At 42.0% G+C, this 24,959-nt stretch overlaps 1 protein-coding gene across 4 annotated transcripts in view; it reads right to left on the bottom strand.

Moving 5' to 3' along the window:
* The window catches only part of ARNT2 (aryl hydrocarbon receptor nuclear translocator 2), a 684,205-nt gene that overhangs the window by 508,316 nt on the left and 150,930 nt on the right, over window positions 1-24,959 (bottom strand). For 2 of the 4 annotated variants that reach the window (XM_069222993.1, XM_069222994.1), the window contains exon 5: window positions 8,427-8,486. The exons of the other annotated variants lie outside the window; for them this stretch is intronic. In XM_069222993.1, coding sequence (XP_069079094.1) covers window positions 8,427-8,486 — 60 coding nt within the window. The remainder of the gene's footprint in view (window positions 1-8,426; window positions 8,487-24,959) is intronic. 4 annotated transcript variants of the gene reach the window in all.

Raw genomic sequence — 24,959 nt, 5'->3', positions numbered from 1 at the left:
TGACATTATAAAATCAGACATGTCTTCTTTATATCATGGGCAGAGTCAGACACGATCTATCATGCAGCTGGGTTGGACTCTTCAGACCTTGAAGGCGGGTCGCGTTCCATGGCAGCACATTCGTGCCAGAGAGATCTTTATCTCCTTTAATTTAACTCGTCAACAACAATTGATGGCTAAGAAGGAAGCGACGTATGTTATGTTAAATATTGAACAGTTGGAGAAACTGCCTTTTACGGTGGCTGAGATTCCGTCAGCTGAGTGGTTGATTCATGGGGTTATTAATTTGCCTATCTCCACTCTGCAATTTACTTCTTGTTTGAAGCACATTCCGGTGGGTAGATATGAACTATTGGGTGACAGTTACATACACGAGGTGTGGGAGCTTCCTTTTCAGTACAGATGTGTTAATGGTTTGCGGGAAGTTTTTCTTAGCGGTAGCGACTGCGAAACTTCTGTTAGCCATTCCATGGTTTGTAAACAGCTGTCCTTGCACGGAGCGTGTAATGCTTCGATTGCTAACTTAGCTTGTTATCTGAAGGGAGTTCCGGTCCCGGTAATTAAAAACACTTTCCAGGTGCTTTCTAACGGCAGTTACATTGTTCTTAACAGCGAACGCTGCTGTGGCATGCGTGCCGGAATAGTTTACATCGTCGTTGTCAACAAAGGCCGTTACGTGCTGCGGGAATGTGTTGTTTCCCCCTACTGAATTTAGGGAGGTAGCGGACATCTGGCCTCATATTGCTACTTCCAAGGTTGATTTCGACAAGTTGAGTCGGCTGAAAGCTTTATTGTTTCAAAAGCATGTGGCCCTTACATCTGCTAGCGAGACCTACGCACTTCAAGTGGCAAGGTCATCGGCGGAGCTACAGTCCCTTTTGAATACTAACTTTCCGAGTCACTTCGGTGAACTTGTGGGACGTATATTTAATGCATCTAGCACTGCTGGTATTGCTCATTTTTTCAAAGCCGTTGGTGTTGGTTTCGTTCACACCTTCTCTTCCGTATTCGGTTTGATACCTTCGGCTATACACTCTATTTTCGGAAGCATTTTTGGGGGTTTCCCCATTACTTTGGCTTTATTTGCTGGAGTTTTGCTATTGTTGCTATTTTTTCGCAATGGCTGTCCCGCCGCAACGAGATCCTGTATTGCTGCTCCCGTCAGCGCAGCTGTGTCGTGAACGCATGATGCAGCGTTTTGGAGCAACACTCCTGGCTCATTTGGAGTGTGACTGGTCTTTGTCGTTCCGACCGGTTTTGGATTGTGTGCAACCCGTGTTTCGGTGCCTTTGGTGCTCGTTTGAACATGCACTGGCTTTCTGTCTCTCACTGCAGCGCTCTCCAGTGGTTGATCTTGATCTGTTGATGTTCCCGATTAGGGCTCATTCCCAGACTTGTGCACTGCGGTTGCGTTTGCTTCGTGAAGCGGATTATGAGATTCCCTTCCTGGAGGAAGATGGTTTTGTCTCTTTCCGTGGCACTACACGGGGTGCCGCCCTGAATGGTTTTGGGGCTTTGGAACACACCTGCTCCATGGTACTTTGTGGCGTGGATCTTCCGATATTGACATATCTCGAAGTGGAGGAGCTTCTACGTTCTGTTGCTTCTGTTTGACAATTGGATTTTTTTTTTTTCTCTCTCTCCCGACTAAATTGACACTATATTGCAATTCGCTCTATTGTCACATGTTTCCTAAATTTATGACTTTGTTGTCTTCTCATCTTGTCGAAATGTTGGGTTTAAATTTAGGTCATGTTTTTTTTTTATGTTGTTGGAACCACTTGCTACCGACAAGGGGAGGGTGTAGTGTGGTCAGTTTTACGTATATTTTGCGCATTAGCTTCAGGCCTTAGGCCTCTGTGCACTTTGCCCTAAATATATTTTATTCATTTGCTAACAGCTTAGAGCCTCTGTGCACTTTGCTCTAAATGCTTTCTATTAGGCTTCGTACTGTTATTTTACAGAATAGCCAGTTCTACGGTGTTGTTTTTTATTCATATCACACTGTTTTGCCTACTTCAGCACTGGAGTTCTTCATAACATATTCACTCTGTGCTTTAGTCAAGGATACAGTCTGGTACATTGCCGATAGACGTGGTAGGAGTCTAGACTTGCCATTCCTGCGTAGGAACATTTTGTGATCACGATGACATGTTAGTTATAAAATCACTTCCTTGTCCCAATACAAGCAGAGGGAGATTCCGACCAGGGAACCACAACTAGACGCTGACTGCCTCGTTGCAGATGCTGAACCAGATCACAGGCCTTTGCTCAGGTATGAGTGTGTCCGTCTCCCTAGTGATACAGAAAGGCAAGCTGAAAGCTTAACATGCTGTGCTCTAAATAGAACAAGCAGAGGGAGAGTAGAAACGGTTAGGAATTATGATAGCTTTATTTCTATGTTTTACTCTCCTGGTTACTATATCAATCCTACTATGTTGTATTGTTCTGGTTATTGCGGCTCACGCCTTAATATCTAAAATACAGTTGTTTTATTAAAACATTATATAAAACTTATACTGTCTTTGTCATTTGTATATGAGACCATATAGTGAATGAGAGAGTTGGTTTGGATCTGAGTGACCACGACTTCCCTGAGAAGTTCCAAAGATGTAATGCGCTCGGCTGCCCAATCATTTCTTCCCCGTGGGAGAAATGAGGCACTGCTAGTTAGCCGGAGCAACAACCGGATTTAGGGTGACAGAGTTCCTTACACGTGGGTCAGACTCAGTCCCCCACACCGTTATCGATCCTGCTGCCTAGAAATCCAGTAGTCTCATTTAGGATAATGAGAGCCCACGCGACACTTGGTTACGGGAAGTCTTTTTGCGGGTGGAGCCATGGCCTTCCGGCAATGGCATTCCCGAGGCCTTGTGTTTGTGCGTGGGTTGGACAGGGGCAGGCGTACTCACATGCTGCCCTGCCGTGACCGGTCTTCCTTGTCGGACTCGTGCTCGGAGTCGGACCCTCGAACGGAGGCTGTAGTCTCCTCTTCCTCCACGTCTTCTGGACGCCATTTCCAACCTTGGCGCTCTTCTGTCCCGTAGAGACTTCTTCGAGCGGAAGGATCTACAGGCCTCGAACGTAACCTCTCGATGGTCTGGAGATAGACAAAGGTTACAGACGAGATGTTGGTCTGTATATGGGAACTTGGCGTGGCACCGAGGGCAGAAGCGAAATGGGGTCTGGTTCATGAGGCTTCGACAAGGCTTTGGTCGACCCGACCAGGCCTGAGTTGGGCGCTGGTGCCCCAAAGGACAAGTAAAGAAGTTGGATCCGCTGGTACCGAAGTGTCGATGATAGATGGTATGCGATCAAAACAATACCGACAATTCGAGAGTTTTCAGGACTTTTCCGATCCCGAACTACCGGAGCGAAAAAAAACACGTCCGAACCCGATGGTGGAAAGAAAACAATCTAAGATGGAGTCGATGCCCATGCGCAATGGAGCCGAAAAGGAGGAGTCACTCGATCCTGTGACTCGAAAAGACTTATTCGAAGAAAAACAACTTGTAACACTCCGAGCCCAACACTAGATGGCAGGATCTATGCATAGCATGTGTATCTGCAGCTACACATGCCATCGAACATAAGTATATAGAAGTATGCAACATAATTTTATATACACAGAAAACTATTGGCACTACAAGATCAATAGATGCTGGGTCACTCGCTAAAACAGTGGGCCCAGTATCAGTGGTGCCATTATTAGTAAGAGTAACAAGCATTATCGTGATCTGTCCACCACTAGAACTGGCTTCTTAATTGATGACAATTCTATTGTTCATAATCTGATCTGTCGGATAAGCATCCAAAACATCCTAGCCATAATTTGTGCACTACTTCTGACCCAGACTCTGGCACTCTACAGGAGACAATTCTAAGTCAGAAGGACATACAACCTTCAAGTGACATGTCCTACATCCCATATGACTTTGTCAGGTGGGGTTCTAATGGTCTGACAGTAAAATCATCTAAATCCTGCAATTGTAAATCTGAAGCAAGAACACATGAACTTAAACACTATAATGGAGCTAATTATATTGTAGTAGAAGAGTCAAAGAATAACTTCAAGAAACTATTCACAAGTAACCTGGTTTTCTAAAAAGTGTTTTCCCAGATTCTGCAACAAGCTACTGATGTTAACACTAGGGTCTCAAAGACTGAAACGAGAGTCTCTGAGATGGAAAATCAACTTTTCAAGGCCATTACATGAATCTAAAATATTATCCAAAAAGTTAACAGGAATCACCTTTGGCATCAAAGATGGCTCTGAGGGATCAAATATTCAACATTTTGCAGCACAACTATTAACCAAAGTACTTTCCATGTTAAAAAGAAGGGGAGCCACGTGATCAGTGGAAGTGGGATAATCAAGGGTCAAAGCTAAAATGCTAAGTTAAAACGTCAAAGGGTTGAGGAAGGATATCCAGAGAGCAAGGATTTTCTCTGAGGCATTACAAACTAAACCCAATATTATGAATTAAGCAACTTACTTGGCCAAGCCTGAAAGCCAAAAGTTTTTCTCTGACATGGAAGTGGCTATGCCTTACCATGGCACTATAAGTTTCATGGCTTCTCATCTGTATAGGAATGAAAGGGATTACAATTATGACCTTGAATAACTTATATGTAGTAGAATCTACTACATCAGGGAAAGATGGTTGATGGTACAACTTACCTCTTGGGAAAAATATTGTTTATGTTCTTACATTATATGCAGAGAATTTTGGTGATCTTAGCTGTTTTATTGGTTTCTATGGCATTTATATATACAGATCATGCAGTTAATACTTATGGTACTTTCAATTGTAATGTCAATACCTCATTGGGTACATCAAATAATGCACATACTGGTCTTATGCAGAATTCTCAATTTAGTATTAGGTCCTTAAGAGAAACAATAGGTTCAGTGACTTGCGGCCATATAGCAATTCCCTAAGCCATGAATATACTTTTTATTCAGTATCGTACAAACAGCATTGACATATTGATGCCATTTTGGGTATTTCATACAACACTTGCTTGGGACGCAATAAAAGCCTTCATGTGTGGTATCAATCAACCTTGTTTTTACAAAATCGTCAAAGCAAATTGGCTAGAGGAAAATAAATCTAAGAAATACCTCATTGCTACCAAGAAGTAAAAAAAAAAAATGAGATCAACAATGCAGTCTCTAATTCCTGATCCTATGCAACAGATATTGGGCCTGATTACAACTTTGGAGGAGGTGTTAATCCGTCCCAAATGTGACAGATATACCACCAGCCGTATTACGAGTTCCATAGGATATAATGGACTCGTAATACGGCTGGTGGTATATCCGTCACATTTGGGACGGATTAACACCTTCCTCCAAAATTGTAATCAGGCCCATTGTCTCCTTAAAAAATTACAATGATTCAATTTCTCTGGACCAGTATGGGGAGGAAATAAATTCCATTTAATTCAACTGAGCACTAAAAAAGATTGCTGGATTAGCACTGGTGATAGAAACCAACACAATTAATGTTTACTAAGTTTTCGTCATTTGGATACTAAGAGAATTCAACCAAATAGTTTGAAGACGTACAAAGTTAAACAGATTTTGGGACTAGGAAACAACAAGAGCTTTGCAGACAGCAGTCGCTATTTTTCTGTTTTTGGAAAATGTAGCTCAGTTTCTCTTTTCACTACTGTGTTCTTTTTTCAGTGGTTGACCTAGCCGGTTTTTCTTTTTGTTTTTATCTCTTAAGAAAATCTCAAACTTTCGATCGAGGTTCACAGGATATATATATATATATATATATTTTTTTTTAACATTTTCCAGACCTGTTTTAAAGCGGTTTGTAAGATGTGGCACATATTATGTGCTGATTTCTAGAACAAAATGTCCATGGTCAGTTTTTATTAAACTTTGACAATAAAAAATTAGGACAACCCTCTGAAGCATTTCTGAAAGCCCAAATGAAATTCTTGGGGCATAGTCCACTGGAACATATGTGAATTTGAGTGTCTAAAGGAGATAAGGGGATGACAGACTGAAAGCACTTGAGACTTTTGAATTTGAGTGGTGAAGAAAACCTTTTGTGTTATCTAATCAATTCCATAACAATGGAATGAAACAGATTAAACCTACCAGTAACTCACTGGATGTCAAGAAATAATAAAAAAGGACAACAAAAAGCTGCAGAAATCCCATGGATCTTTATTTCCCATTGTTTCCAAAGACAGCTTGAAAATACCCCAATCACTACATGATATTCAGCCATGCGTTTTGTCTTACCAAAGTAACCAACCTTGGTGCAGTTAATACCAGTACCCTTGCTAAGAGCGGCATATGATTCCAGGGTGTATATTTGCATGCATTTGTGCAGTCATATTTCTATAGCATAAACATAGGTGAGAATCAATGAAGAGCGGTATACAACAAAAAGGGACTATATTAACTATATATTGGAAGCATGGAGGAAATGATTCTAGATGCTGTGCAATAATAAGGTTGGAGGACAGGAAAAACTGTGATGCAAAAGGGCTGGAAAGGGGCTTATCCATGCCCAATGAAGTACTCTTTGAAGAAAGTGTTTCTTATTTATGAATCAATGTAAATATGAAGTCTGGCTGGATGGTACTCAAGATCAGAGGCGAATTGTACCTTATCTTTAACATAATGTACATACATATGTGCCTGGTTGTGTACTTTGTGTAACAGTCTCCAACTACAAATGAGGAATACTTCAATATTAGTCCATATAATTCTCCATTATCAGAAAAAACAACCAGCCTCCTAGAAGACAACTCAAACCAGACTAATTTTCCTGACTTAGAACTCACACATTTGGTTTCTTCCTAGACGTGCCAGAGAACGTTTGTCCCTTGTTTGGTCTTCTACATGAATTAAAATGGCATTATAATATTAAACATCATATTTTTACCAAAGGGCAACACATTTGCACATACCAGGATTCTGGGCTACTTTCGCTACAAAGTACCAATATGCCCAAGAAATAGAATGTAATTCAGTACCATGAACATGGGAGTCCAAGTTACAATGCGAAAGAATTAACTGGAACTACTCAAGACTGAATTTGGGTGCCTCTGTAATTTTGGCAATTTTTCTCAGCTGCAGCTGCACCAATACAGCAAGAACATCCCCCTAACAATCTAGCTACTTTTTAAAGGGGTTACCTGGAGCAGTGTCCAAATTGAAAGAATGAACACTGAGGTTTTAGTTAATTTGGTAGAGAACAGTGGAAGACACAGTGGCGATGACTTATGAAGGAACTGTTGTTACATCAATTATTTACTAAAGACTGCTTCAGAATTTGATTTCATGTACGATTAGCTTTAAGGTTTTGGACTACTGAAGCAAGATCCCATAGTATTTGTCCAAATTTAGAAACAAGAAGAGAAGAATGGATCTATTTCCAGGGATTAATGGCATGCCTGAGAATTGGCATCATGGTTCCAAGAAGTTTCACTTAAAGTCCAGCACTTCAGAAAAAATCAAAACAGACAGAACAGCTATCCATGCCAGGTGATTTTCTTGTTGCTCCAAAAAATCTCTGGCTGAAGAATATCACTTTTGATCAGCTTGACACACGATATACAGATCACGCCGAATATGATTATAAACATACTTATTATAACATGCCTGGCAAGAAGCAAAGGATGTGTTTTCGATTGCCAAGACTCTCTTGAACCCTGAAAAGAAACATAATTAAACCCTCCACTCTCAAAGCAGATGGTCAATACAGTTGGTTTCCAAAGTCCGGTATCAAAAAATATTTCAATTAATTTCTTCAGAGCTGGCGACCCTGAGAGCAAATGTGGAGCTTCAAAGTTCCAATTACCATCAAAAGAGGTCTGTGTGATAAGCATGAATTGCATTCGTTGGTGGTTTTACAAACCTTTGAAGTTAATTCAGATAGAACTGCAGGGTGGCACCAATCTATAAAAGAATCTTAAAAAGCTCTAATAATGTATTATTTAATAAATGGCAAAAGGTTTTAAAATGCTTAAGAGTGTAGTATGTTCATATCTGTAATAACAAAGCAAGCAAACAACCTTACATTACACAATACATGTCACACACACACACACACACACACATACATACACACACACACTGCTACAGGTATTTATATGTTCATCCAAAAAAAAGGTTAGTACATGCACAGAAATGTAACCTGACAGACACGCTTGCTCAGCTTTCTTTATCCAAGCTGGGATAATTACATTTATATTACTGAATTACAAACAAATAAAAACTTTACAAATAGGAGAGCTCCTTTTCTGAGTACTTGTTCCTACCTGAACAGCTGGTAGTCAACTGGATTTAGGTTTTTCCCCACCTGGAAACAAAACACTCAGCTGTCTGAGGCAGCGGCCCAGGGCTTGGACCTGGCCCTCCCTGTTTGCAGGAGACCATCAAGGAACACCCATACCTGGCAAACCTCTCCTTATCCCCAGGAATCTGATCCTCCTCTTCCTCCTCATCATCATACCTGTAAAGGGAACAGAAAACAGATGGAAAGTCAGCACAAAACGCATAAATGAACAAAACACCAATGGGTACTTCGACACTGGCAGATTAACATAAAGGCAAACATGGGTGATATTCAACAACAGTGGCACTAGGCCAGGAGATAGGTATGCACATTCAGACACTGGCAAGCTACAGGAATCTGAGCACTCACAGGCACTGATAATGGGTCTGGAGCCTGGCATTCAAAGACAGTGGTGAGGGTATGAGCTGACCACTTACAGGAGAAACAGAACTCAAAACTTAGATACTGGCAGGAGACATTCACTGCACATATACAGTAACCGCCAGGTCCTACTGCCAGTGCTAATAAATGAAGTAAGCAGGAGACAATTCTACAATACCATAAGCTTTTTCTGTACATTAGGTATTACTAGGATTATCATTTATGTATCCATTCTTAGCTGAGAATGGATCGCTTGCTTTTACTACAGGTTATCTCTGTTTTTATAGACATCAAAGTTGGGCCGGGGTCAATAAGATATCCTGGGCAGAAGATATTAGTCCCCTGGGGTTTGCCTGCTTTGCTGTGGAGCCAGAGTATTCCATCTAGGGCACACCATGGGACATGAGGCCAGTTCACCAACAAGACTGATAACTAGGAGAATCTGAATAATTAACTTTGGGGAGAAACTGGTGTGACCACACATAATGTTAAGTAACCAAGTCCCTAAAAGATTTCATTGAGGAATACTGGGATATCCCTAGTAGCAGTGGCTGAAAAATACTGCTGCGTACATATCAGCACCCTCTCCCCCAATTACTGTCTCTGCTTCATCCACTTTAAATTCCTGCTCCGTTTATTTTACACATCTGCGTGCTTGCATAGACTGGGCCATTGTTCAGATGCGCGCTGCCCATGCTGCTTCACCCCTATGGAGAAATTTCTGCATTAGGCCTGAGCCTGCCATGCAGGACAGGCCTTCTGGCAAGAAGTCTTTGATGTACTTGACGAAGTGACAAATTGGCAGGTCCCTCACTCCCCACAGTTAGCCTTTCTCGGCTATATAAAGGATATCCCCGAAGGGGGCAGAAGCTGGAAGGAATACTTTAACTTTTACTATTGGCAAAGCGCAGGATTGCAATGTGCTGGGGTGGGAGCCGGGTGCCCCGGAAAACTGACTGGCTCAGAGATGCGACCTACTGCCAAGACCAACTACAAACTTATTGGGATTTGATGCCTGCCGGTTCAGCCCCCCAAATATTTGGTCTCCTTTGGTGGCCTACCTGGAGATGTGTGGTGGCGATACACTACGACCTACCTCACACCCATCAACAGTCCTTATTGCTAGACACACTTCCCCTGCGGTCAATACGCTCTGATGGTACCTTCATGTTAACACGGTCTCCAACACACTTTATTGAAGTCTGATTGCTCCCCTTGACTTCCCTGATTCCCCTCCCTCCTCCACAGCAACCCACCCCTTCTTCCTTCTGCATCGTCCTCACTGTGTTATCCCCAATTGCATTGAGGATTCATGCTCTCTGAACAATTTGAATGATGCTTTGTAATGTACCTTTCTAGCTGATAACTGCAGACTTCCTCTTCTCTTCCCTTGACAACCCCCTCCATGTACCTGTGTGATGATCGAAAACTCAATAAACAAAGTTTAAAAAAAAAAAAAGCTTCTAAACTTCCAAAAGCTCTTCTAGGGGAATCTCAGTCACAGATTCCATGAGAAGATGGACTTTGCCATCTTTACGTCTTTAGAGCCAAAGTCAAGTTCCACTATGCCTTCTGGCTCCTTCCAATGTGCTCTTGTTTGCCAATGACAGCCATGTGGGTTACAGGACACCGAACTTCCTCACCATGTGTGTACCATTAGATTAAAACTTTCATTCCTCTTGTCCACATTCGGTTGTTTCTGAATTTGCAAGAGCTGGGAGTCCAAGAAATATTAGTAATCCAGCAGTAGTTAGTGGATGACCCTCCCCTTATCCCTGCTCAGTTTTCCAGAGAGGCATTTTCAACTTTTTAGAAGTTCTCTTGTTCGTCAAAACAACCAAAGAAACCTCTATTTCATGGATTTTTCAAAATGGCAAGAGACTGTCCCAGCTACTAAAGATCTACTAGTCTGCTCCAAGCTTTCCCAATAAAATGAGCTGCCTCCAATTTCTCACCAGTAAAAATCATTTGACAATGGCTATGTTCCTCTGCTACCTCCCATGAAGAAGTGGAGTCAGTCCGACGAGGAACATGTCCCCTTTAAAGGCAGACTCAACAATAACTCTTTTCTCACAAAAATAAGGCAAATTAAAAAAATGCTGCCTTTGCTTCTGAATGGCCATCTGGTGTCTTTCCTATGCTAGCAAACTGTAGCTAAGTTGATTGGTGTTTTGGTGATTACCTTCCCTTGTCTTCCTGAGCAGTATCTTCCAAGAGGGCATCTTTGCCCTCTGGGCCGGACCCACTAAACGTCTTTCACATTTAATTTAGACCAGCTTGATGCTGGGGAAATTTGTTTACTGTAATACAGCAGGGGAGAGTATGCCAGGCTCAGGATACGGTGATGCTGGGTTTCAGGCGGAGGTAACCACTTTGGGTCGTTCATATTAAAAATCTAATTTCATCAATAATTAGATTATTTTTTTGTTTTTTTGTTTACATATAATGCTGAGTGAATGCGTCTTCCATTGTCAGCCTATCCTGAGATGGTTTAAAATGAAATAGGCTTCTTGAGCCTGTGGAGTAAGAAAACATTTTTAAATTATGTTACTTCGTGGACACGGTAGACTTGTATCTGGCATGTCTCCATTCTACCCGATATGTACCTAGGCCTTTTGGGCTCCTTTTGTGCTCCCAGAACTGTTTGATTAACTAATGTTAGAAACACACTTCTAAAAGTCTGTAATGTGCTTGCTGGTGCGTTTGTTGAAAAGCAGCTCAGGCAGCAGTGAAAGCACTGATGATGTTTTAAGATGTGCAATTTGACTGGTGCAAAGGAAAATTGAATCCCACAGGCTATACTGGATTTTTAGATCACTTTAGTTTTTATTGTGGCATTACACACCAGTCTCCTCTTCTGCTACCCTCTTTTTTTATTACACAGCTGTGTGGCTTTACAAAAGTCTCCTCTTCTGCTACAGTATTAAGATCACCCTAGCTTTTTTTTAATTACACAGCTGTGGATTGGGCAGTAATTGTATCTTTGTATTCACAAAGTATGGACGATTGGCTCCGTGGTCATAAAATGGGTAGTTAAATAGAGCTCTATGGGGGTTCAGATGAGGAAAGAGCACAACACACAGAACATCAACTCCTACCGCAGCTGAAGCTAAATGCAACCATCTATGCATTAACCCATCTATAAAACTATCTAGATTTACCAACAATTCTGGCTTTGCTTAGAATAACATAATTAAAGCTAATGCCTTTCTCTATTTAAGATTAATCAGCCTTTTAATGCAGACTATTACATTGGTTTGGCACAGAGAAATGTAATTCTTTTGCAATTTTTATCTTCCACATTCGGTATAGCACAGTTGATTATGACTGCACTGAACTAACTTTCTTTATGTCTTAGACTGAACTGAGCAAGAAAGGGCTCACTGGAGTGTGTCATTTAGTGGGAATATATAAAAAAGGTTTTAGCTCCTCAAATCTGTGGCACTCCTTCCATAGGGATCCTTGGAGACACTAAATGCGTGGCAACAATGGAACAAGGCAGATTCTTTTCTGAATTTTCAGGACGAGCCAAGATAGGGTTGCTTTTAAACAATGGAACATTGTCACATTTGTGTCTTATAAACAGCGCTTGGGCTTACTGCCTTGTTATCTCAGAATTCTGTCACATTGATTTAAGAAAACGTAATTGTGTATGCACTACCTTTGAAGGTTTCTGAATTAATGAACTATTGTAAAGTAAATAATAATGGGCCAAATGATTGTCAACGTCAGCAGGCAATCGGAGACATGGGACGTAATAAAACATCAGGAATAGCTGAATTACCCATTGAATTTTATTCTGAGTCAGCCCCGAAAGGTCCCATGCTTATAAATACTCTACAAAGACTTGCTGGATGCGGGCTCGCTCCCACTTACTTATTAGGCTGGATTACCTCATTATTCAAACCTGGCTGAGCCCCAGACAACCTTTCCTCCTAAATGCCACTCTCCCTTCTAACCTCAAAGTATAAAATACTAAGTAAAGTACTGGAACGACCACTGCCCCCACTACTACCTGACTTAATCCATATCGACCAATGTGATTCTGCCACACGTATCGGTACCTCCCTGAATATACAGAAAGTATACCAGATGATGGAGTTAGCACAATAACAATACCCAAACGCAGGCTGCTGCTCCTTAGACCTCCAACAAGTGTTTGACTCCATGGGCTGGGATTACATGTTCGCAACACTGTAAATTCGCTATTCCCCCAGCCTTCATTAAATGTGTTAGACTCCTTTACACTAATCCCACAGCAAATGCCAAGACTGGGACACACGTTTTGCCACAATACCCGATCTTCTAGGGGACTCGTCAGGGCTGCCCACTGTCTTCCCTATGGTTTGTTCTCGCCATGGTGCGGAAACTCAGGCAGGAGGCTGCTGACTGAGGTATCCCGCAGGGGCCGGGACCCACGTGGTGTCGCTATACAGGGATGACACGATCTTATCCCTATCTCCACTATACTTTGTTCCTTTGGCACCTTATCCGGCCTCCAAGTTAATCATACCACATCACACGGATTTTCATTCCAAAACACTATCCCACATAACACGGTGTCCCTGAGAACACAAACTGCATTTCGCTATCTGGGTGTCCAGGTCCACAGATTGCCCACAGATATGTCAGATGGAAAACGACTTAGGGGCCAGATGTAGCAAAAATCCAATTTGCGAGTTGCAAATTGCGAGTCCTTCCGACTCGCAATTTGCAACTCGCAAATTGGTATGCAGAACGGTGTCTCAGACACCGTCTGCGAGTCGGTATGGGGTCGCAAAGACCCACCTCATTAATATTAATGAGGTGGGTCGCAAATTGCGGCCTCATAGCGACTATGGGCACTCGCAAACATGGAGGCCTGCTGTAGTCAGCAGACCTCCATGTTCGTGACTGCTTATAAATAAAGCAGTTTTTTTTTTTTTTAAGTGTAGCCCGTTTTCCTTAAAGGAAAACGAGCTGCACTTAAAAAAAAATCCGAAACCTTTAGTTTCGGTATTTTTTCAGGGCAGGTAGTGGTCCCTTGGACCACTACCTGCCCTGAAAAAATAATTTGAGGTCCATTCACAAAGGGGAAGGGGTCCCATGGGGACCCCTTCCAATTTGCGAGTGGGTTACCATCCACTTCAAGTGGATGGTAACTGCGACACCATTTGCGACCGCATATGCGGTCGCAACTGGTATTGCATACCACTGCGAATCGCAAATAGGAAGGGAACACCCCTTCCTATTTGCGATTCGGAAATGCATTTTGCGAGTCGGTCCCGACTCGCAAAATGCATTTCTGCATAGGAAACTGAGATTAGCGACTCGCAAACGGCATTTTTTGCCGTTTGCGACTCGCAAATCGTTTCCTACATCCTTAAGGCCGTTGCGTCCTTGAGGGCACAGGTGAGATTCTGGGTCACCCTGCCCCAGTGGCAGGCAGTCTAGTACTTTCCAAAATGGGGATGCTGCCCAAACTTGTATACTATTTTGTAAAGCTGCCATCTTTAAAACACTGCACTCCCTACTGCTTGATCCCTTTTGGGAATCCAGACGGAGACGGTTTAGCTTACTTAAACTACAGCTACCGCCAGAGTAGGGAGGGTTTGGTGCACAAGACGTTAAAGCATACTGCCTTGCTGGCCTATAGCAATGGCTGTCTTACTGGCTGGCCAGGACTGGATATTCACCACGTATGATACAATTGGGCGAACTGCATAAACTGCTCCTCCCCGAGGTGGTGGTCCCCCCGGGCTTCCGCTATTGCTTAATAATGCTATCACACACTGGAGGACTGCATCCACCAGACTGCCTCCCTGGGAGACCTCAGGGGTCAACACAGTGGAGACTTGTTCATTGACGCGTCACTGATGGCTTAATCAGCATTTTACACAATTACTCTCTTCCTCAAACACTAATGTAATATAATATGTCTGACTGCACTGGTCACCAACAGGCTCTGAACCCGACACCCACACACTGATTCATGCTGTTATGAAATGGAAACTGATAGATACCTGGTTTAGTGGCTCTACAAAGGGTTATGCACCCACTTACAAACTTCATTAGTCCCATTATGAACATAATGGTAAGCAGTCCTCAACCGTACATTCAATGTCAAAGAATGGAGCTTTCTAGTAGGGTACTCTAGCATGATACCAAGAAACACACTTTTATCCAGTTCTCGCTCCTGCACAGGGCATATTTAATACCATCAAAACTCCATAGGATATTCCCCGTGGCTTCATCAGACTGCCCAAGATGCCGGACTGACAGTGCAGACTTATTACATAAGCTGCAGTCATGTCCTACATTGTTGTCCTATTGGAAGGATGTCAGGGAGTCCCTCACAGGGACCGCACAATATGATACCGCTAAATAATATCTTCTGGGCTTATACCCTAGGCCCAAGTCCTCCAAGACTGTGGCGCACTTCTTTGATCTGGCACTTCTTCTTGCTAAGCAGCAGATAATATGTTGTTGGAAATCCCCTGCGCACCCACTGTGGTGTGTTGGCGAGAAGAGGTTTGGTGCTGGGGTTCAGCAAAAAGTTACACGCTGCACAGGGATGAATACTATGCGTTGCATAAACAGTCCATGGCTATGATGAGGATGACCTACTGGAACAATTTGAAGCCTAGTGCGAGGATACAGCCTACTCTGACATAAACTTCAATGTTTACACCCTCTTTTTTCGCCTCTGGTCCTTCCTCACTAACTTATACAGGATGAATGTTGACCCACATGTTTGCTTCAGGATGTGGGGAGCTCTCACCCGCTATGTTTAGAACCGATTCTTAAACAGGCATGGACTTGATTGCATGGGTGTTGTTAGGGGGTGGGAGGGTGGGTAGTTAATGCACAAATCTTTGTTGTTTACATTTCCTCTTAATCTTTGTGTTACATATGCCATCAAGATTCTAGGCTTGGTGCATTGTTTGTAGTCGAGGAAACTTTTCATATATATGCTAAGCTGCGGCCAACCGTATAGCCTACACTACAGTGTAAGTTGATAATTATTGCAATGATGCTTTGTCCATAATTGTAAAAATGCAATAAAATATGTTTTTTAAAAACTGTCAACGGTGTGGGCAGTGTAGGCAAGCTTGGGTACACCTAATCTGCACTTGTCCTTAGTTGTCGTAAGCAAGAGGGCATTGATCACAATCTTTAATTTTACACGGACCTGCCAACAACCACTAGAATTGGCTTTTACTGGTGATGACCTTTAGGTGGTAAGCGGTTTAGTGAAATCTGTTGATTTTATGATACATTATAAGAGCAGACGTCAGCTTTATTGACCTAAATGGGAGTCGTCATACACCATGTTTTAGCTTATGTATTAGAGGTAAATCCCCGTTTTCTCACTCTTTTTCATACTGGCTGTGTATTAAGTTTTATGTGATTGTATGCACAATTAAACTTGAACTTTTATGCTTGGCTTTTGTTGTTATGCCTTTAATTAATCAACAATAGCATTTTATACTTGGAAATCAGCAAATCTAACGTAGCAAAACTGGAGGGGCGTGCAAACAAATGCTCTTTCCTACTACAACCATGTGGGCTAGCTTAGCAGAGCCATACTTCCCAGCTTGTGTACGTTCCACCAAACAAACGCTGGCTTATAAATACACCTTTATGGACACTTAGGGGAAATATTAGGCATATAGTTGGGAGCATTTCATCTGAAAACGTTAGGTTTGAAAAACATTTAATTTATACAAACCTTTAAATTCAGACCATTATAAAAACGTACCGTTAAAGCAACTAAGCTTCAACGTTCAAGTTTACTAGATGTTGTTAGAATACCAAACCTGCATTGGTGGCCAAAGGTGAGATTATAACCAAGTGAAGGATAAAAAGTGAAATAACTTTTAAAACTGTTTTTTACCCACAGTTGTGCGAAAATATTTTTACATGTTTTGAATGTTAATAAATTACAAAAGTAACACATTCCCTTTTTATTTAAAAAAAAAATAAGCAGGAAACAGTTTCCAATTCACTTTATTAACTGAATGTTCAGAATGTGAGTAAACACTATTTCGTGCAAACGAAAGGTCTTTCAAACAAATAGTTTTTAACTTCTGACACAGATTCAACGAGGTTATATCTCTTCATCAAAAACTTCATGTGAAGCAGGGGTTGAGATTTGGATCTGGCTACAACACATTTCCCCTCAGGTCCCTACTCAGGGATTCAGGGCACATTAAAAGCATGATCAACAGAAAGGCTGCTTCATTTCCATTCAATATTGGATATACAAATACTTCCTCAAGCTAAATTTCAACAAGAAAGAATCTGCACTCACTGCAAATGAGCACACAAAAAACAAGTAACACAAGAATGGCTCTCAAAGATGCATCTGGAGAGCTGCACTCACCATCTGTGCAAAGTCCATGGCCATCAACATTAACATAAACTTGGCGTAATTTCGAGATCGGGAGGGCGCCCACAAGCCAAACAATCTAATGTAACCAGGAGCTATGGTTTTCAAATCACTCAGACACCAACACACAGAACAAATCCTGGCTCATATGAGGAAAATAAAAGTGGTAATGTGGCAAACTAGGAAAATATCCATCTCTCAAGACCACGCAAAAGAAACCGTGACTCGTCGGAAAGGCTTTCTAGCCTTAAGGAAGAGACTTACAGTGATGGGAATCTCTTTTGCCTTCAATGGACCGTACAAGTTCCGTAATACATACACGTCAGACTAAAGTTTTTTCAGACCCTGTGGAGCTATCCAGGTTTCTAGACAATAAATCTGAGTCGCAGATGGAAGCTGAACCCTCCAACACATCATCATCATCGAATTATACTCCACCTTGGTCATCCCACATAGACGACTACACCATGCGATTACTGTTATATTCTTTTTGCTGTTGCTATTTTTTGATGATATGTTTACTGCAATCACATTATTATGATAGGTCTTAAAATGCTATGCCAATGCTGTTCCCTTGTTACTATACCTACTCCTGGTAAATGTTCCTCCTAGGTCCTACGGTCAACAGACTGGATCCTCCAACACCTTATTGGTTAGGCTCCTTTTCTCAATATGTGTCAAACTTGCATTCGCAACATACCTGTTTATTGTTGTCAAACAATAAGGTTAATAGTGTATACCTAAATATGGTGAAGGACACAGTTATTGTGCTCAATCGTCTTTTAACTAAAGATTATGCAGTGAAGCTCTAGAAAGTGCTACCTAAGAAGTTCTCTATAATGGTGTATGTTGATTCTTAATCCTGCTACCTAAATACAAACACTTACTCTCTGGCCGTACTTGCCATTGTACAAACCCTATACTTCCCTATTGGGCCTCCATAATATGCATACTGCCATATACTCGCCCAAGATTATGACATGGGCATGTGTGGGGGGCTTAGGCCATGCTCCTATACATTGTTTGCTTCCCCCCCCCCAACCCCCACCCCCCTGATAATTGTCTCAACAGACCTCCCCTGGTGGGAAGGGACACCATTACAATCGCTCGAACACCAATTACTGTCTGCTTTATCACTTGTGGATGTACCCTGAACACCCTACCCTTACCTACCTTTTTCACGTCCTAGCAATGGTATGGGACTCCCCCTTAGATATCCATGTTGACTATGGGTTTGCCCTCATCATTTGCCCAGATTCTAGACTGATGTGGCTATCATCTAATAAAACATTTCCCTATAACGTCCCTTAGTATGGTATCCTTAAACACTGAAGGATTGAACCATCCAGTGAAAATAACGAAATTTTTTGACTACTGTAAAGAATTAGCAGGTGATATTATACTCCTACAAGAAACAAAGATCGGCTATAGAGAAGCTCCATCTATGAGGAGAGGGTGGGTGACTGAGGTACTATCCACTGAAGCAGTAGGGAAGAAAAATGGGGCCCTCACGCTCATCTCGAAGAGTTACGGACTGACACACATGGCTGCGGAACACAAACTCCCCCTAAATGGACTTTTATAGCTTTCTAAAAATTAAAGCTAAACTCTCCAAACTAGATTGGGCTACAAAAGCAACCATCTACTGCAACTAAAACTATGGCTTTACTCAGGACATAGTTGCTCCAAGATATACAAAGCTCTCGAGACACCTATCCCACAAAACAAATCACCTCTTCTAAATCATCTAGTTCGAAATGGTCTAAACGTTTAGGAGATTCCGACTTAATATAGATTTCTGAGGAGAGCTGGATTAATGTAGGGAAATTTGCTCTTTGAAATAAAGTGGCCCCCTCGCTGATCCAATCTAAATTTTTACTTTTCACTTCCTTCATTGTACTCCCGCCATGCTGTACAAGTTGGGTCTCAGAGACAGTGACAAATGTTAGAACTGTGGAACTGCTCCTGGATCCCACAAACATTTGTTCTTCCAATGTCGCCAACTATCGATCTTTTGGTCATAGATCTCAAACCAAATCAACGCCATGGTTGAGACATCAATACCCCGAATTTTACATTGATTATATTGGGCCCTTGGAGTATCTCAACTAGACCTAATCTTGATGGGAGCAACATGGCCTTATTAGATCTCATTCTATCCATTGCAATTAAGGTTATACTAGCAGATTGGAAATCCCTCACACGTTTCCCCTCACACATGGTGGGCATGGGTAACATATCTTAGAGGAGCGAATAAGCTATATGAGTCGTCCCCACTCTCTCAAGGGACATCGAACAATATATGGCGTACATTAAACCACTTTATAGAAAAATAAGAAAAACCCACTTGGTGGCTTCTTCACTGCTTCTGCACATTCATACCTCAACAGGACAACCACGCAAGTCAAAGCTATCTGCACATACTTACCATCGCCCTCCCCTCACCCCTCTTCTCCTTCCTCTCCCAGTTTACATCATTCTCATGTTGTCTAGTGGATACACATTCCCTCATGTATTAATCATTCTAGAACGTGTACAATTACAAATGTCATCAATGGTTGGCTTACCTTGAGCTATATATGTATGCAAGACCTATGCTCATGACAGCCTAGTTTGCGCTCAGGATAATTTATATACTGTCTGTACATGGATAATGTGAGTTTCCCTTGGTGTTCCTAACACTGTGTTATGCCCTTGTACTTATGTTATTTAATTGTTGTTGTTTGCTTAAATATACCAATAAAAATGATTTGAACTAAAAACACAAACTTGGCGTAACTTTAAAAACTCACAAAACAAAAATCCCCCTGGCAACAGTTGATGCAACTCAGCTAGGTGAAACTCTTTTTTCAAGATACCGATTTCAGAATAGCCACGCAGCACTGGCATTAGCTCATCTCGAGCTCCCAATGCTCACAGGTTTGCCAGTTACCCACCTGACTCTTCAAAAGAGTGTTCTCCAGCTTCCCATCTCACTAAAGGTCTTCGCATTTTACTCACTGTAACACTCCATGAATTGTACTGGCCCCTCTGACCACATGTACAATCTGCACAACTTGCTGAGTCATCTATAAGGTCATCAATAACACCCTTCCCTACCTAGCAGCCAAAATGAAGACCTCTGATAGAATTCGTACAACTAACAGCAGTATTAGTGCCAGACGTGAAGTTAAGAAATGCAAGAAGGAAAAAGTGTGATGTCAACCCTGCTCCCCACCAAGAATATCGACTAAAACCCCAGGTCTGACCTGGAAGGCCACAACCATGTCCCACACTGTTCACTACAGTATGCCATACAAACTACTATACTAAGAGAAGCACCCACAGCCCCTTGCTCTTCCCTCCACCTTATTCAGGCCCCTCCTGACCCAAGCCTGATCCATCACTGCCTATCTGACGTCCTTTTACCACCATCTCCAAATCCTCTTCCTCCAGTCTCCCTAATTCTCAAATACCCTGGCTTCTACTGTACTCTCATTTCATTACAACGCTTTGTAGCAAGGTACACGCTAAGTCATACACACACATATACACACACATGAAATATATCAGAGCACTATATTGAATTGGACTTCCAAACATATTTCTGAGCTCTACACTGAATTGTTCTCCAGAGTAAATATTTAGGAAAGGGAGGCACACATGTCATGCAATCTGGCACTCTGCCAAGAGAAATTTGATTACACTTTTTTGCCATAAAAATAGCCCACATCAATCAAATCACAATATTGTGAGTGCTGTATAAATGACTGTCCACTTGGAGGCCTCAAGCATCCAGACTGCATCATCAGAAGGTGAATTTCATTGATAGAACAATGCAAAAACTAGGAAACCTTGAAGTTTGACACGTTTTCGAGGGTGCTGTTTCTGATCCAAGTATGTCTGGATTTTCCTACTACCCTACAAAATGTATTGTTATGTGTCTTTAATTTGATCACATGTACTTGCCTAATACGCCACTGAACAGAGACAGTGGTGCAATAGTTTTAGAGCATAAGTTTCACACCTATAGGAGTTTAAAATTACGTTTAAAATAGTATGTACTCTGTTCATCTTTTTATTGACTTCAAGGTTTCTTTACATCTGTAAGAATTGTACTACTCTTATCAAAGATTTATTTGTTTCTTCATGGAGCTCTTTACGCACAAAATGCTCCCCAACATAAAAGCTGTCCTTCTATCTCCAGATCCATATCTAACCCTTTTAAGAGTGTTGGGCGGGTCTGTGCCATGGTAAGGGAGTAGCAGAAAGAACATACAGGACTGTCATCCATGAAAGGATTAATTCCCTTTATTCTATGATGACATGAATCAAACTGCATGATAAGGGGCATTTCTATTTGTTTATGAATATCCAGATAAGAAGCCCAAGGAGGCTCAATTACCATTTTGTGACAGTATGAAGCCCTTTATCCAATTTACCCGCTTCTCCAATTCACGCATCATGAAGGCGAATTTGCCCTATCAACATGCTTCTATTGTCGAAGCTCTCAGAACGGGTCTAAGGCTACAGTAATTACAAACATTAACTACTGGCCATTGGTGCTTACTTTATTAGGAACGTTCCTAATGATACATTTTGTGCAATGAGACAGTAATAACCATTTTGAGAACTTACTGCATTTACTCCCTTGTGCATGAGAACTTTCTTGTCAAGAGGACTTGAATGTTCTGTATGCAACTATCATACATAAATCACATGAACAAATGGTCTCTTGTGATGTAAAGCCTCTTGCGCGAAAGATGTCTTTCCTTCCTCAAGGGTTAGTGCACTCTAACCTCTTTCAGCAAAGAAGCTTTTTACTTGGTTCACAAAAACAGTCCTCAAACCTGAATGTTTTCTTCTAATTTTCAACTGAATTGGGGGAGTTTAACTTCCTCTGCATTAGTGAGGTCTCATGGCATAGACAAGTAACGGTTGGTTACTTGCAATCTGAAATTCTTGGACCTCACCTTTGTGCCTATTGAACACGCATGTTTAGCCTCCTTTGCTATCCCTGCCAGCTCAAACTAATGGAATGTGACACCAAGACAGGCGCCACAAGAAGACCACTGGCATTTTTCTTTCGCATTCACCTCACTGGTACACCCATGTTCCCATGATACTCCATACGAACCACTTCCCCCTCGTTCTGTCATTCCACTCAAGGCCAGGAATTATAGCCAAAGTTCACCTTCTACTCATCAAATTGCTTCTAGTGGCAGGTCTTCCTAGTGTGTGTCCGCCCGCCCGCGATTCACCTAGTTCCAGAAACATTAACTCCACTCTGCTCTCTGTTTCTCATAGGTAATTGCTCCTGCCCATTCACACTCCCCATAATAAACGCCTGGACTGCCCCCACTAGCGTTCTATACAAATGAGCACGGGTGGAACACTGCACCACTCCACCGTTGTAGAGATCGGTCCAGCTCCAACTCCATACAAGACAATCTCTCATCAGTGGGTTCTATTTTAAAAGTGCTTCTTACTATGGAAGAGATCAACTGAGATGATCACGGGACATGAAGTAATTTTGACTTCTATCAATTTATTGTGTTGGTCTCTCAGCTGCTAAGCGTACATGTTGTAGAGTCGAGGTGGCCTCTCTTCTAGTCACAATTATTATTTTAATTGTTCTAGACTGCTAATGAAAAATAACTCTGGGCATGCCACCTCACTACCCACACCTCAGGATATCTTTGTTTTTGAGTCTCAGAGCCAAGGTCTCTGGACCACTGTGATAAATATTAAGGAGGCAAAGTGACAACAATTCCATGCCTACTTGTGGCCTACTCGAACTACTTGTGGCCTACTCCAACTTTCGATCTAAGCCCACGGAACATGCTAGTCTGATTACTTTATAGGTAATGGAAATATGACACTGCATGCCAACCATTCACTGCATTAGTTTGGGCTCAGATGCCAACCATGCACTATTATAGCTCCTGTGTCAAAGTTGAGCAGTATTTATAATAGTTCCAGTACTACTGCCACCAGCCAATATAATTGATCTAAGATTGGTGCCAATAAGTTACCAAAATAGCTCAGATGCTTATGCTGAACACACGCTGGAACAGTTTTGCATTGTGCCAAACAAGCAATGGAATAAGAGTAAATGCCAAGCAGCTACTGTAACAGCTATACTGTCAATGTTGAAAGGCTCAGATATTAGGCCCCGCACTAAGGCCTAGTGGCCGCTATAACGGCTCTGATGGCAAAGAGCGTGTACAATAGCTCCAGGGCTGGTATCAAGCAGTACCTGTACAAAGCCGGTAGCACCAGTAGTGAGCAGCCACTATAATGGATCAGGCCCCATTGCCTACAGCTACAGGAATACACAAAAATGTCGAGCACAAATGATAATATCAAAAATCACTGAACAGCAGAATAATGCCAACGGTCACAAAACTGGGATAACGGCACCGGGTGACGTTACTTTAGGATAACAGCAAGAGGTAACAGAATGCTGAGATCAGGTCAAGATTCCACAGAATATTAGATTAATGCCAAAAGTTCATTAAATATCAGAGTAACAGCATAGATTAAATGAAAGATTTGCTGTAATCTTTACTCTTGGAAATGCAGCGCAATGGCAAGTATCAAAACAATCCCTTCGCAATAGTTTATGATGTTTTTACATTGTGTACTCATGGCATAATCTTAATCATCAGCATTTGGCCACTATGTTGATGGCAGAGTAAATCCAGAATTAAGCACAGGCAATAATGGCCCTCTAATAAGTATATTAAAAACACAATTGCTTTTTTTTGTTTAAATGATTTGGGCGATACGATGAATGGCCATAGCTAAATATATATTTCGCTGAGCTGTTCCCTAACTGAATATCCAAATGTCATTAACATGACAACGGATACCCTAGGGGAAACAATCTGCGCACAAAATACAAATTACCGGGCTTCTAGGCATACTAATCGAGCTGGGATGCTAAACGCGGAGCGTGAACAGTGTACGGACGCACAGAGATGCAATGCCTTGAAAAGGAGATGTAAATTCCGGTATTCCGTCACTAACAGACCACTGAAGTGTAGTACTGAAGAAGAGAACCAAGATTAGTGTCTAGGACTGTGGTACTGTGATGAGAACACTGAACCAGTCTCGGCCAAAATGCCACTCTATTCATGTCAGTAGTCCATAGTCCGCTGTCGCACTGACACTCTTTGTCTCAGAAATAAACTAGGCACATCTACAGGTAAATAGCAGCCAGGTCCTTTTCTTTACGGCAGATGAACACAGCGATGAGGTTAGTGATTCGTGTAATGAAATTGACATAAACTGTCTAATAGAATTGCATCTGATCACGAGGCAGGCCAGCCTCCAACACAAGCACTGTTCAGGAAAGCATTGGCATTGCACGCGAACATGGGTATAGGACAACGCCAGCGATAAACAAATCATTCTCAATGTGAGCTAAGGAGATGTGAAATGCCAATGAATAGCCCACGAATACACAGAGAAATAGGCATTTATCTACAATAACAGGACTACTGCCACAACCCTTTTCGCAGGCTTATCACTATTCCATACATCAGGAACCGAATTAAACACTATGTATTTTTTGTGTGAAGTCTCCATCTCTCTATCTCTCTCCTGACGGTTTTTAGCCCTGTGATGCACAATGCTATCTCACCTCTATCTTGCTAGCGTGATCTGTAATATACTGCTGCTCATTCAAACGTGGGTGGCAGGACCTCAGTGTATGCTGCAGCTTGAACAGAGGTTGCATGACCACCTGGGTGTTATCTATAGAATATTTCAAGTCGAAGGGTCTTTTTATTCCTCCTACCAGCTGCAAATGAACACGGAAGAGAATGGGAGTCCCAGAAGGCCGTGCAAGTCACATGCATTGAAATGGAGCGAGACGGAGGAGAGCCAGAGATTGAGTTTCCCTGGAGATTTAA

This window comes from Pleurodeles waltl, chromosome 3_1, assembly GCF_031143425.1.
Source record: "Pleurodeles waltl isolate 20211129_DDA chromosome 3_1, aPleWal1.hap1.20221129, whole genome shotgun sequence".
NCBI classification, from domain to species: domain Eukaryota; kingdom Metazoa; phylum Chordata; class Amphibia; order Caudata; family Salamandridae; genus Pleurodeles; species Pleurodeles waltl.
Note: the sequence above shows the minus strand (reverse complement) of the source record. Positions and strands in the feature narration are given on the sequence as shown.